The 13,808-nt window shown below is 41.7% G+C and overlaps 1 protein-coding gene across 1 annotated transcript in view; it reads right to left on the bottom strand.

The window, feature by feature from the left end:
* Slc9b2 (solute carrier family 9 member B2) overlaps positions 1-12,765 on the bottom strand; it is a 32,110-nt gene extending 19,345 nt beyond the window's left edge. The window contains exons 1-5 of the mRNA XM_051165714.1: positions 12,593-12,765; positions 9,705-9,875; positions 6,199-6,341; positions 5,344-5,471; positions 3,048-3,223 (exon numbers count right to left, since the gene is read on the bottom strand). Coding sequence (XP_051021671.1) covers positions 3,048-3,223; positions 5,344-5,471; positions 6,199-6,341; positions 9,705-9,870 — 613 coding nt within the window. The 5' untranslated portion in view covers positions 9,871-9,875; positions 12,593-12,765. The remainder of the gene's footprint in view (positions 1-3,047; positions 3,224-5,343; positions 5,472-6,198; positions 6,342-9,704; positions 9,876-12,592) is intronic.
* Between the last annotated feature and the right edge of the window lie 1,043 nt (positions 12,766-13,808).

Below are 13,808 nucleotides of genomic sequence, written 5' to 3'. Positions count from 1 at the left end.
TGCTCTACATTTTAAAAAAAAAGTATTCTTTTATGTGCATGGCTGTTTTCCCTGCATGTAAATCTGTGCATCACATGCATGCAGTGCTCAAAGAAGCCAGAAGAGGACCTCAGGACCTCCTGGCACTGCAGTTACAGGCAACTGGGAGCTGCCACCTGCATGCTGGTCCAATCAAACCTGAGTCTTCTTGAAGAACAGCCACTGCTCTGAACTGTTGAGCCATCTCTCCACATTTTTATTTATTTATTTTTTAATTTTATGTTATTAATTTATTCATATTACATCTCAATGGTTATTCCCTCCCTTGTATCCTCCCATTCCTCCCTCCCTCCCATTTTCCCCTTACTCTCCTCCCCTATGACTGTGACTGAGGGGGACTTCCTCCTCCTGTATATGCTCATAGGGTATCAAGTCTCTTCTTCATAGCCTGCTATCCTTCCTCTGAGTGCCACCAGGTCTCCCCATTCAGGGGACATGGTCAAATATGATCTCTCCACATTTTTAATATAGGTGACATTAAATGTCTTTTAAAATGTGTCTATTGAGGTGTGGTAGTGCACATCTTTAATCCCACCACTCAGGAGGCAAGAGGCAGGAGGATCTGAGTTTGAGGCCAGCCTTGTTTACAGAGAAAGTTCCAGGACAGCCAGAGCTAAACAGAGAAACGCTGTCTCAAAGACAAAAACAACAACAACAACAAAAACAAAAACCAAACCAAACCAAACCAAACTGAAACAAAACAACAAATGAACAAACAAGCTTCTGCCTTCTAAGAAAAGAAAATACATAGTTGGACAAAACTTTCAAAACCAGCGCAAGGTACAGTTTAGTTACTTTTCATGGGTTTACGTACTTAATAGTTTTCTTAAGCGTAGCAAATTGTGAGAGATAAAACCCATCATTCAGGGCAGGCTTGTTCTACTATGTTATACGAATAGATGGACAGGTAACAGGACTGGTCCAGTTTTCAAGTAACAAGTGCTGGGTCTGTAGCTCAAAGTAACCTAAGAATCTGATAAAGTAAAAACATCTGCCCAATTCTTTATGGTAAAAATAAATCTGAAACAAATTATTTGTTAGATTTCCCTAAAGGAATTTTTCTTTGCATGTGACTTAACCCCTTTGGGATATCACAATTAAGAGGAGCTATAGAGCCTGTTTTCCATCATAGCAAACAGGGCTCAGGAAAGTAAATTTTGAGAGTCTTTGTTAAGACATTGTGTAGAAAAATAGTGTTAAAACTGTTCTTTAAATAAAGTCATGTTTCTTTTCATGTTTATTTTATATGTGTGGGTATTTTGTCTGCATACCACATGTGTGCCTGCCAGGAAGAGGGTGTCAAATCCCCTGAAACTGTAGTTACAGATGGTTGTGAACCACCATGTAGGGGTTGGGAATTAAACTTGGGCCCTCTGAAAGAACTTCAAGTGCTCTTAACCCCCGAGTCATCTCTCCAGCTCAAAAAGCCATTTTTCAACTGTCTTGTGACAAAAGGTACCAATGAGTCATTGTGGTTTCTTGTTTCTACACTAAGTATTTCTCATATTTAAAACAACCCCCCCCACACACACACATAATATGACTTGGCAGAGATAGTTTTCTAGAAGGCGAATGGCGCGCCTGCTGAATGTGCTAGGGTTTTGGGTAAGCGTGTCAGTTGCCTGATAAGAGCAAAGTCCTAGGTTGCATTCCCTTCTCTGTCAACTAAAAACAAAACAAAAGCCCATCCATGATGGTGGCGTCATGCTAGAGCTATTCCAAGAAAGAATGTACCATATTTTTCGGACCATAAGACGCACCTTTCCCCCCAAAAAAGTGTGTGGGGGGGATTATGGTGCACCTTATGATCTAATTAATGGTTTTTACTGTTTTTCTTGTTTTATTGCTCTAAAAACTGGGTGCATCTTATGGTCAGGTGCATCTTATAGTCCCAAAAATACGGTACTAAATGCAGGGTGTGGTGGTACACACCTTTAACCTCAGTAGTTGAGAGGCAGAGATATGTGGATATCTGAGTTCCAGAACAGCCACAGCTCCACAGGGAAACCCTGACTTCAAACAAGCAAACAAAACCCCTCAAAAACAAAAACAAAAACAAGAAGAAAAAGAAAAGACTATATTCTAGTACTCTAGAGTGTCACTAATATGCTTCAGTCTCCTGTATGGCAAAATGTCACTTAAAACAAACAAGATGTCACTTAAAACAACGAAACAAAATTCTTGGGCTCATTCCTAAATGTCCTCTCAAGAAATCTAGTCAGATCAAAATCAAAACTTCTCACAGCAGGTTGTAGCAGGCAGGCAGAGATGACACAACGGAGCCAGCCAGGAAGATGTGCAAACTGGGAAAGCTCAGAGCAGTCTGCTCTAAGAATTCCCGTGTGTCTTTTGTTCTTCTTGCCTCCTCTGTGAAGCCATGGTTCCTAGTCATGGCTACACTGGCTCCCATTCCCAAGGCTGCTGATTTAATTGCTCTAAGGTAACGCCTACATTGAAAAAAAAAAAACAACAAAACAAAAAACCTCTCTGGGTAATGCTAATATATAGCTATGGCTGAGAGCTGCAGCTTTAAGTTTCATATGAGTTGCTAGAGTCATATAGCAGAGTTAAGCTAAAGATAATTATCTATTAGGTCTTCATAGAGAAGGGGAACATTCATTGGTTACAGAACAAGAAACTGATGCTTACAAAAGACTAATTTACAAGGAACTAAGAGCAAGCTAAAGACAGAACAGAAAATGCTCATGTTTTCGAATCACCTGGACTGCTGTCTCTTTTATGTGCCTATTGCAAAATCTACTCACCGTTTGTGTGGTTGCTACACTGAGACTTTCCTAGACCTCTCCAAGAAGAAACTGTTCTATAATCCTCCTACCCTCAGTGCTCCTGTCCTATGCTCCAAAGAGGGGGACGATGGGCAGCTTCCTCCATTTTGTGATGGCTCTGCAGAGGGATCCAGTGCCTCCCTCCTATGCAGTGTCTTAAGCAATCATGCCACAATGTAAACACCTTAAGAGAACCACAGGCTCTTGGATAGGTGACATTACCTGTGGAAAAGGCCACACCCAAGCATGTGTTGAAGCCAGTGATGGCCAGGATGTCATCAAAGCTGCCAGCAGCCATGAGTAAAGTTGGGATCCCTTTTTCAACCCCGTAGCCTCCTTCCTGCAAAAGGAGCATTGAAGGCACCACAACAGCTGGAGACACTGCACCTACGACAAAACTAAGAGCAGAATATGAGACACTGTGTTCTAAGCAAACTGCTCACCACCACCTGGAAAGTCATAACGATGCCTCCCCTTTCTATACTTTTACAGGTTAGGTTAGACTTTGGATAACTATAGTTGCTTAAACAGCCCAGAAACACATAGACAGAAAGGTCTATAGAACACTGCTTTTTGAAATCTATCCATGGACAATCTGTTTTGCAATGACCATGGCTGCCTAAAACATATGTATTATGAGAGATATTGAATATATATAAATGTATATACCAGTCATGCTTTCTTTTTGTTTTTTTAGGGTTTTTAAAAATAGATTTATTTACTTATTTATACAATATTCTGCCCGCACGTGAGCAAGCAGGCCAGAAGAGAGCACCAGATCTCATTATAGATGGTGTGAGCCACCATGTGGTTGCTGGGACTTGAGCTCAGGACCTTTGGAAGCACAGCCAGTGCTCTGAGCCATCTCTCCAGCCCACTCGTCACATTTTTTAAGGTGTGAAAAGTTACCATGCACATTCTGAACTGCACCCAGGCTTCAGTTAGCTCTGGAGAGTGAAGTAAGAGAGCAGAGCTGAAGGATGAGGAGGCTGTAAGAATGGGGCCAGGAGCTGGGAAGAGCAACAGAGGTGACACTGGGAAGCCTTTTACATACTCACCAAGCTTGAAACACCCATTTCTTCGAGGGCTTCACACATATAAGCTAATTTTATCACCACCATAACAGTAGGAAATAGGTACAAGTAAGGAAATCGAGGCAAAGAGAGACTGGATAGCTGGAAATCACAGAGCTGCAGCTGGGATCGAGGTAGTACCCTCTGATTCCTACTTCTGACAGGTCGAATTTCTTCTTGTCCATATGCAAACACCACATTCTGGCTCTGTGCTTTTAATGTATCTACGACTCATGGCTCTCACCCACTGGGCATGCAAACATGACACTAGAAGGAATGGGTAGGAGAGCCACCAAATCACAATGTCTGCTGGCAGACACAGTGGTTCCAGATGCTTATGAAGGCTTGGGGGGGCGGGTGGTGGTGGTGGGGGATCCAGCATCTAACTCCCAGGCTTGGAATTGGGCATGGAGAGGGGAAAAAAAAAAAAAAGAAAGAAAGAAAGAAAGAAAAGGAAAGAAAAAAAAAACCCACAACTTCTTCAGTAGTTTAGTGTTTAGTGTTGCAGGATATTGATTATTGTACACAGAAAAACTAATTGTTAGCAAAACATAAAAGCTTAAACAGACTCAGCTAGGTGTGTCCTGAGAGATGCAGCTTGGGTGTGCCTCTGAAGCCCTCCTTTGATAAGAAAGCTAAAAAATAGAAGGTTTTGGCCTATTTTAAGGTAAGTTGCTTGGGAGAGGTCTTGCGGTGTTTGCTCTCTGACCATAGGCAAAATCAGCTGGGTGGCCTTGAGGGTCCCCCCGCCCCACTATGTTGGTGACATGGTTCAGCCTGCCAAAGGTGTAGGAGCTAGAGCCTTCTTTATAGCAATTGGATCTTTGAGATCTCTCTCTCTCTCTCTCTCTCTCTCTCTCTCTCTGTCTCTCTCTCTCTGTCTCTCTCTCTCTCTCTCTCTCTCTCTCTCTCTGGACTTGGGACAGCCCTCATGGGAGGGGCTCTGGGCTTGCAGGAACAACACAGAAGCAGCTAGCAAGGCATAGGTAAACGGTATCCTAGGAGAGAGAGCTAAGGAGCCCTCATGGAGTTGGAGGAGTTCAAGAGAAAGGTAGACTTGCTCGGTAAAAGGACACAGACAGAAAGGGATTTCTAAAGAGCTAGGAGTTTAGCTGTAGAATCAGGCTTGTAAATAAACATTTTGGATATAGTTACGAAAACAAAATTACCTCACAGAGCTAGCAGTTTACACCCCTTGTGTCTGTATTGTTAAATAATAGGTAATTTAAAAGGATAAATAGTACAATTTAGTTTATTTCAATCACTGCAACAGTTAGCGACAGAGACACAAAATATATCTTACAGCTAGACTGTCTAGATGCTCGCCTATGATATATTTTATGGTGCTTTTAAGAAAATGCCATTTTACATTCTCTTAAATGGAATCAGGAAGCCCCAAATGCCCCTTAATATTTTCATATGAAAAAGAAAAAAAAAGTCGTTACCCCAGTATGAAGCCCCACTGCCATGGCAAACCCATCAGGAAGTGTGAAAGCAGGGCAGAAGCACAGGCCTCTACAATGCAGGGGCCCATGGCCAGTCGCACACACACCCCCTTCAGCTTCTTCAGGGCCTGAAAAATAAGAGTGGACACACCAATATGTCCCTTTGACAGTATGTGGACAGTGCAACCGCCAGCACTTTCTCAGACCATGCTCAGCCATCATGGGTTTTTCAGCTGATTAATTTTACTCAGCAGGAATTCATTTCTTCACTGTCCATGTTTGAGAGACAGTGTACCAAGTTCTCATTTAAGGCCCAAGTTAAAAGTCAGTGGCCTCGGTTCCTAAAATTGCTAAGTGTTGGGGCTAAGTTTAGGGTCACGCGGGTGACTTTAGAGTCTGTGTTTACAACCCACGTACAATCTAATCATATGGCCTATGGCCCCAGAAGGAGGCCAAATGATGCTTCTTGTCCCAAAGAGCACTCATTTGTACGTTCAAAGGTATACAGGCAAACAGCATTTTCAATAGCATGCACAGGACTCATTCCATCTGATAGGCAGTCCTTTGAATAAATACAGTCTGCCTTACACACATATATTGGGCTTGACACATTGCCTATATCTATGACTTATGTCATGTTTTCCCCTTCACAGTGATACCTGCTCCTTCAGAGCATAGCACGGGGACATCCGAACTCCTGTGAGGCACAGTAGGAGTACCAGGCCCTGCCTGGAATAAACTCCCTCTGCCTGAGAATGCCATGTGCATCGTCCGTGTTCATTTCCTGAAGCTTGACCCTTGTAACAGCAGAAGACCATCCGTGTTATTCAATAGTTAGAAGTTCGCACTCCATACCTTGGAATCCAGACCGAGGCCAGCACGAACCAAAATGACAGAAAGCGCGATGCTTCGCAAAGAAGAGGACCACTTGTGCTGGATGCGGACATTCTCACTGATGACTGGGACGTTTCTCAAGAGAAAGCCAGCGAGCAGCATGCCTTGAATGGATCAAGCAGGCCTAGTTAAGTTTTCAAATAGGGAGATTGTTTTATTCAGCACTTTACATGAAATGATGTTGAATTCATAATTAAAATACATATGATAAATAGAAAGGGCAAAGAAAATACTTTATGTGTAAAAATGATTAGAATAATTAATATTGTCCAAATGGCTGAATATAGAAGGGACACACAAAGTGCAGCACTTAGAAGGAATAATGATCAAATCCTAAATAAGATGCTTTAATCCACTGTCAATTCAGTCACCCCTGAGTATAAATAGTTTCAGGAGTTATTTGAAATGTCAGACAACCTGAGCCATCAACAACAGTAACTACTTATATATGGCGTCTCTCTCTCTCTCTCTGTCTCTCTCTCTCTCTCTCTTTCTCTTTATTTATTTATGGCTTCTCTTTTACCTTCACAGAAGACAACTTAGTAAGATACACATAACACACTTTCTAAAGGTTTGGAAGACAGTTAAGGTAAACGTACACTGCCCTGCCACATCCGATGGTGCCGCTTAGTTGATGTGCTCCTCACTGTTTACTGCCTTCATTGTTTTATACCAGAGGTGGGACATAGAATCAGTTGTAGACAGAAGACCATGACTTCTGTCTATGCAGTGGGTGAATGCTAGGAACTATAATACAGCAACAAGCTTACAACCATCAGAGGAAGAAGACTAACAACCCCATGTGAAAAAAACTGAGAAAAGATAGGTGAACAAGGGGTCCAGGCCAGGGGAGGGAGGAACTGTTTCTCGGACAGAAAATGCTTGTCTCAAAGGTGTAAGACGCTTCTCTCTCCCCCGCCCCCGCCTTTTCCCCCCTGAACTCCATGAACAGTAACACCACATGGATACACTAAAATCAGCTATGCTAGAAGTGTGTTTGTTTGTTTATTTTTTGTTTGTTTTGTTTGTTTGTTTGTTTGCTTGCTTTTTTGTTTTTCCAGGAAGGGTTTCTCTGTAGCTCTGGCTGGCCTGGACTTCATTCTGTAGACCAGGCTGGTCTTGAACTCAGATCCACCTGTCTCGGCCTCTCAACTGCTATGATTAAAGGTATGCATCACTGCTGTCTGTCAAAGAACTTGAGGTCTTTACTCTCCCTGCCTGGCCTGCCATACCCTCTTCACACAGTGTTCCCACATGCACCACACTTCACACTGAGAAACACATTTACAAAGGTTAGGATACTGTTAAAAATAGAGACAGCCGGCTGGTGGTGGCTCAGGCCTGGAATCCTAGCACAAGAGGAAGGAGGCAGAGGCAGGACAGCCAGGGCTACACAGAGAAACTCTGTTTCAAGAAACAGAAACAAAACAACCCCCCCAAATAGAGACTAATTTTGACTTGCTACAGACCCTGTTCAATACAGACCCATCGGTTCTCACCACTGCCATTTAGTCTACAAAAAAAGGCTCTGTGTTCTCAATCCTGCCGTCCTGCTCTCTAGAACACAAGAAGATGTCTGCAATGCCTTTGAGAATGTCACACAATGTGTTTTGCTTATATTCATGCCCCTCTGTACTCCTTCCAGATCTCAGCTCTACCACCATCTCCCTGCCCACCCAGTTCTGTGTTCTCTCTCTTTCTTAACCCCATCAAGTACAATCTGGGTTGTCCACATCCAGAAGTATTTGGGCCACTCTGTTTGTAGGAGGGATAACATTAAGAGGCGCTCTCTCTCTCTCTCTCTCTCTCTCTCTCTCTCTCTCTCTCTCATGAAGTTGAAACTAAAACATCACTTAGGAATGAAAAGTCACAGTAGCTAGGCATGGTGGGGCATGTCTTTCATCCTTAAGCTCTGGAGACAGAGGCAGGTGAATCTCTGAGTTCAAGGCCAGCCTGATCTACATACAGAACAAGTTCTAGGACAGCCAGAGCTATACAGAGAAACCCTGTCTTGATAAACCAAGGGGAAGAAGAAGAAGAAGAAGAAGAAGAAGAAGAAGAAGAAGAAGAAGAAGAAGAAGAAGAAGAAGAAGAAGAAGAGAAAAAAGTCACAGTGTCAACCATACCTCAATTTATCTGCAGTCCCACTAAGTTCTCACAGAAATGTCCTTATTCAAAGTTGACAGACTCCTGTGCTTATAACCAAAGTGGATGATGTTTAACATAGATTGGATAAACCTCAAAGTGAAATAGTTGTGCACAACCTCACTCAGCAAAGAAATCACGCACATTACCTAGAAGAGGGAGTATTGCCAGGGACATAGGTCAGAGTTTTACTTACTCCGATGGTAAGATGAGTATATGACAACATTATAGATCACAATGTTACTGTTTTAATGACCAGAGTGACTCACAATTTAATAAGACCTTCCAGAGGTGGTGGTACACGCCTTTCGTCACAGCAGTCTTGGAAGGCAGAGGCAGGTGGATCTGATTTTGAGGCCAGCCTGGTCTACAGAGTGAGGCCCAGGACAGGCAGAGCTACAGGGAAACCCTTTTTGGAAAACAAAACAAAACAAAAACCAACAACAACCAAACAAATGTAACAAGTCAGGTCTTGTAGCATTTACTGACTTCTGCATCACAGACACTTCTAGCATAGCTGATTTTAGTGTTTCCATGTGCCGTTGCCGTTCATGGAGTTCAGGGGGAAAAATGGCCAGAGGAACATCATTAAATGCCATAGCCATAATCTCAAGAGCTTGGATAAGAGGAAATATAGCAAATATAGTTAAGACATAGTACATTTTGAGAACTCATTGCTCTTATTTTTACGAGCAAGCTATTTAATTGTAAATTCATATTACTTAATTTAAAAAAAAACTCACCACATCTAATGACTCCTCACAAAACTCCTTCAACAACTGGAGCCAGAGAGGTGGCTTAGCTGGAATTGTACCTGCGTCACAGCCTGGTGACTTGAGTTTGATCCCCAGAACCCACATAAAGGAGAGAACTGACTCCATACAGCTGTCCTTTGATGGGTGCTGTTGGCACACACACACACACACACACACACACACACACACACACACACACACACACACACACACAAATACATTTTTGCTTTTGTTTGTTTGTTTGATTTTTGAGACAGGGTTTCTCTGTGTAGCTCTGGCTCTCCTGGAACTCAGTAGACTAGGCTGGTGTTGAATTTAAAAATCTGCCTGCCATTGCCTCCTGAGTGCTGAGATTAAAGGTACGTAACACCATTATCTGGTTTTTTGGTTTTGCTGCTGCTGTTGTTGTTTTGTTTTGTTGATAATTTTTTAAATAAAAATTTGTCTTTCATCTCCAGGACAGCAAATACTGCAATATTTTATTCCTTTATTTTCCAAAGCGTTTCAGAATATTTTTTTAAAAGCTCTCATTTGCTTCGAGGAGATCAGAGAGCATTTAGCACTTACCAAGAAGAGGAGGCAGAGGAGGCAATGTTGGAAACTTAATGAGTCCAAAAAGTTTACCTCCCGCGACTGCGCAGTAGAACAGGATTATAATTCCAAACAGATTTCCTCCAGGAAGACATTCAGGGCCAGTAACTGACCAAACCATGGCCCACAAAAGAACAACCATGGTACCTAAAAAATGACAACAAAAGAGAATTAAACACACACATGTGCACACACACACACACACACACACACACACACCACAAATAAAACAAGAACACCAGGAAAACTTTTTTATATGTAAATTATGTTGTATTCCGAAATTGTTTAAAAATAAATGTTGAGTCCATATGCAAATGTTTATAACCATAAATTATAAAGGACACGAGTAATGTGAACAAATAGGTGATTACCAACCAGTTCAAAAACCAGGGAATCAGTGGGGTGGAGGTGGGAGGGTGGCGCACACCTTTAATCCCAGCACTTGGGAGGGAGAGGCAGGTGGATCTCTGTGAGTTCAAAGGCAGCCTGGTCTACAAAGCAAGTCCAGGACAGTCCAGGCTACACAGAGAGACCCTGTCTGGAAAAACATAACACATAAAACAAAAACAAACAAACAAAAAGAACCTGGGAATTGGGCCGCTGCATGGTGGCACACGCCTTTAATGCCAGCATTCTCAGAGAGTTCAAGGCCAGTCTATTCTACACATTGAATTCCAGGACAGCCAGGATTTTACACAGAGAACTGACAGTTCCTCTGAACACACCTGTTCCCTGTCGGCGGCCCCGTTTCCCTTCACAATGCAAGAAGGATCCAACACCCTCTTGTAACATGGAACAGTTGCTATTACAGAGAACAATCACTGTCTTGACCCTTTTAGTAGAAATCTGAGAACATCTGAACTCCAGTTACACTCCAATATGTAGTTCTGCCTTGAATTAAACATTAACCATCACTTCTTGTACAATCAGTGTTTGCTTAGAATTATCACACTTAAAAAAAAAAAAAACATGATCCATCTCTGTATTATCACAAAATGAGAAAAGTAATTAAAGCAGTAGCCAAACGTAATGTTTCTTTTTCTAAAGCCTCAATTTTTTTCCCAGAGATGTGAGCTACTATTACAGTGAAATGCCTAAGGCACCTTCAGAGACTCTATTTTGCAACAGAGTATGCAAGCTAAGATTTCCATAAAATGTTACATAAAGAATGGAAGGCAGATCTTTCCAGCTGTTAAGTTTTAGACTTTATTAAAGCATAAACTGAACTTTTTTTTACTAATTCCACAATTAGAAGCATACAATGCCACAAAATGCTAAAAATAAAAGATAAAAATAAAAATGATTCCTCAAATCACACTATTCATTTTTACATATTCTTCTACTGATATCTGTTTTTATTATAAATGCTTTAACTAGATATGTGTCATCTTTTCAGTGGTAAAAGTTAAAAAAATTATATAAAGGAAAGGAGAGGTATCAAATTATGTATGGCCTCTTTAAATAATTCATATTTTGAGACCTAGGTTTCTATGTTCCTAATAGTTTAACATCCCCCCCCCCCACACAGATTCAGAATCTTACTTTTCCAGTAAAAACATTCACCACCTAAAGTACAACATATTATATTTGTTTTCATTGTCTGTCATAATAATGATGAAAATCTCAGTGAGCCCTCCCTTTTGAAGTACAGCTTACAGACTTGGGTGAGGCTGGGTGGGTGGTACAGGCATGCAATCCCAGCACTGGAGAGGCAGAGGCAGGAGAATTATGATCCTGAGCTATACAGATTTTAACAGCCTTTGTTGAAGCAAAGCAACACACACACACACACACACACACAAATGCACAAATCAAGGTCAAGAATTGGAAATTGAGAATTGAGCCTTGATTTTCAGGAATCAATACAAAGAAAGCCATAAGCAGTGGTGGCGCACACCTTTAATCTCAGCACATTGGAGGCAAAGGGAGGCAGATCGCTGTGAGTTCAAGTGAGGCCAGCCTGGTCTACAAAGTGAGTTCCAGGACAGCTAGTACTACACAAAGAAACCCTGTTTCAAAAAACTAAACAAAAAGAAAAACAAACAAACAAAAAAACCATAAGTATATGACAATCATGTTTTCATTTCTCAATACTTTGCAAAATTGTCTTAAAATGTGTCTTTATGGACAATTTTCAGTCCCTTCTTTCTCATATTATTGCACAGTTAACATACACCACGTGTGCTCATGTGCACGGAAGCACACATGCATGCACAAACACACTGTCCCTTTGTGAACAAAAAGTCGTATCATTGATTCTGAACATCTATGTAGTCATCAGATTTCTAATATATTTTAGGTTACCTGCATAAACTAAAAGGCAGATATATCTCAGCTGATATAAATGCTTCTCTCTCCCCCAAATCCTCAAAGTTTACAAAGACATGGTTGAATTGCAACCATCTCTCGTGAAATGACAGGCCTTGGTGAGAAGCTTAAACAGAACACTGCTGAGGATTGGCCTGCGTTTGTTGTAATGACATTAACATTTACATGATGTTTCTCTGGCAACGAGACATTTACAAACAGGGCTCCCAGTGGAGCCTTACAGTGGTTGTGTGAAATTATTCAGATACAGGCGTTCTCTAATCTCTGCTATCTTGACTGGCTCAAATGTGGTGACCACAGACACCTCTGAAACCACAGTTTCAGAGAGGGTAGAGCTTTTTGCCCCATGACCCCTGAATGACCATCTGAAGCAGAGTCACAACCATTGTCAACTGCTCTGCCTAGCGGTTTTAACTTAAGAAAGAAGTGAGTTTCTTCTTGTCCTTTTACCGATATGGTTTTGGAAACTCTCACTGTGATTCCATCTTTGATGCTCTTTGTTTGAGTTCCTCCCTGCCACATTTGTGATCACTCACCATTTGTGATCGCTCTTCCCACCAAGCCGTGTGGAGGGCAAGCCAGTGTTTGCTTCAGACGCAGCAAGCTGTTGGGTTCTGTTGGTGATTTCTGTGGCCTTTCTTCACTGGTGTTCAGCAGGTTACTGCCTTCTGTTGGCTCATTTCCATCTGCGCCTTTGAGGTTCGTGACTCTCTCCTCCTGTATTTAAAAAAAAGATGTTTTTTCAAATCTTTCAAACTGTGTGTTTTTATATGCCCTTTAGATATTGGTTTAATCACATTTCAAAACAAATTCCCTTTATTAGAATCTAGGGTAAAACCTTATAAAAAGACACACCACTTCATTACTAACAGGCCAGCTTGTGCTTAGAACAAGACCCATTGAACAGTAGTTAAAAACGAGTTCCTCTGTTCAAATGCTTGTGTCATGTAAACACAAAGTTATATAGTACAACACCAGGCCCCAAAGTTGGTATAGTTAAGACACAGTTCATGACCACGTGAATAGACCAACCAGAGTGATCCAAGAAAGAGGAGAGAGGGAGGGAGAGAGAGGGAGAGAGAGAACAAGGAAGGCAAGTTCACCACAGTCTTCTAGAAAAGTGGTTCTCAACCTGTCAGGACCCCTTTGCCAGTTGAGCTACCTTTTCACAGGGCCTGCCTAATTTTTAAGGTATGGTATTGACAGTATGATTGATAACAGTAGCAAAATTACAGTTATGAAGTAGCAATGAAAATAACTTTATGACCACAGCATGAGGAACTGTATTAAAGGGCTGCAGCATTAGGAAGGTTGAGAACCACTGCCCTAGGGCTTATGCCAGGGACACAGAGCGCTTTGTAGGCTATTTTGTTAGCCTCAGGTAGGGCCAGCTTTCAGTGACCCTCATCTATATATGAACATGACAATTAAGCATGAGGAGAATTTTTCTTTCTTTCTTTTTTTTTTTTTAAACAAGGTCTTGCTAGGTAACTCAGGCTGGCCGTGTAGCCGTAGCATTTCTGCATCACTCCTCCGAATGCTGGCATTTCAGGAGTGTGTCACCCGGCCCTTCCGGGAGAGTTGTTAGTTGACTGGTAGAGATTGAGAAGAAACAGTTTTCTCAGGTTGGAAACACATAGTTGTGTGCTTAAGAAAACAGCTCGGATTTCCTGCCTTTGATTGGAGATTTTTTATTTTTATTTTTATTTTTTTACCTGTACGTCTGGATGCTCAGAAGCCACGTGACTGGTC

The sequence above is a fragment of the Acomys russatus genome, chromosome 23 (genome assembly GCF_903995435.1).
Source record: "Acomys russatus chromosome 23, mAcoRus1.1, whole genome shotgun sequence".
Taxonomy (NCBI): domain Eukaryota; kingdom Metazoa; phylum Chordata; class Mammalia; order Rodentia; family Muridae; genus Acomys; species Acomys russatus.
The sequence above is the reverse complement of the archived record's forward strand: the minus strand, read 5'-3'. Positions and strand labels throughout refer to the sequence as shown.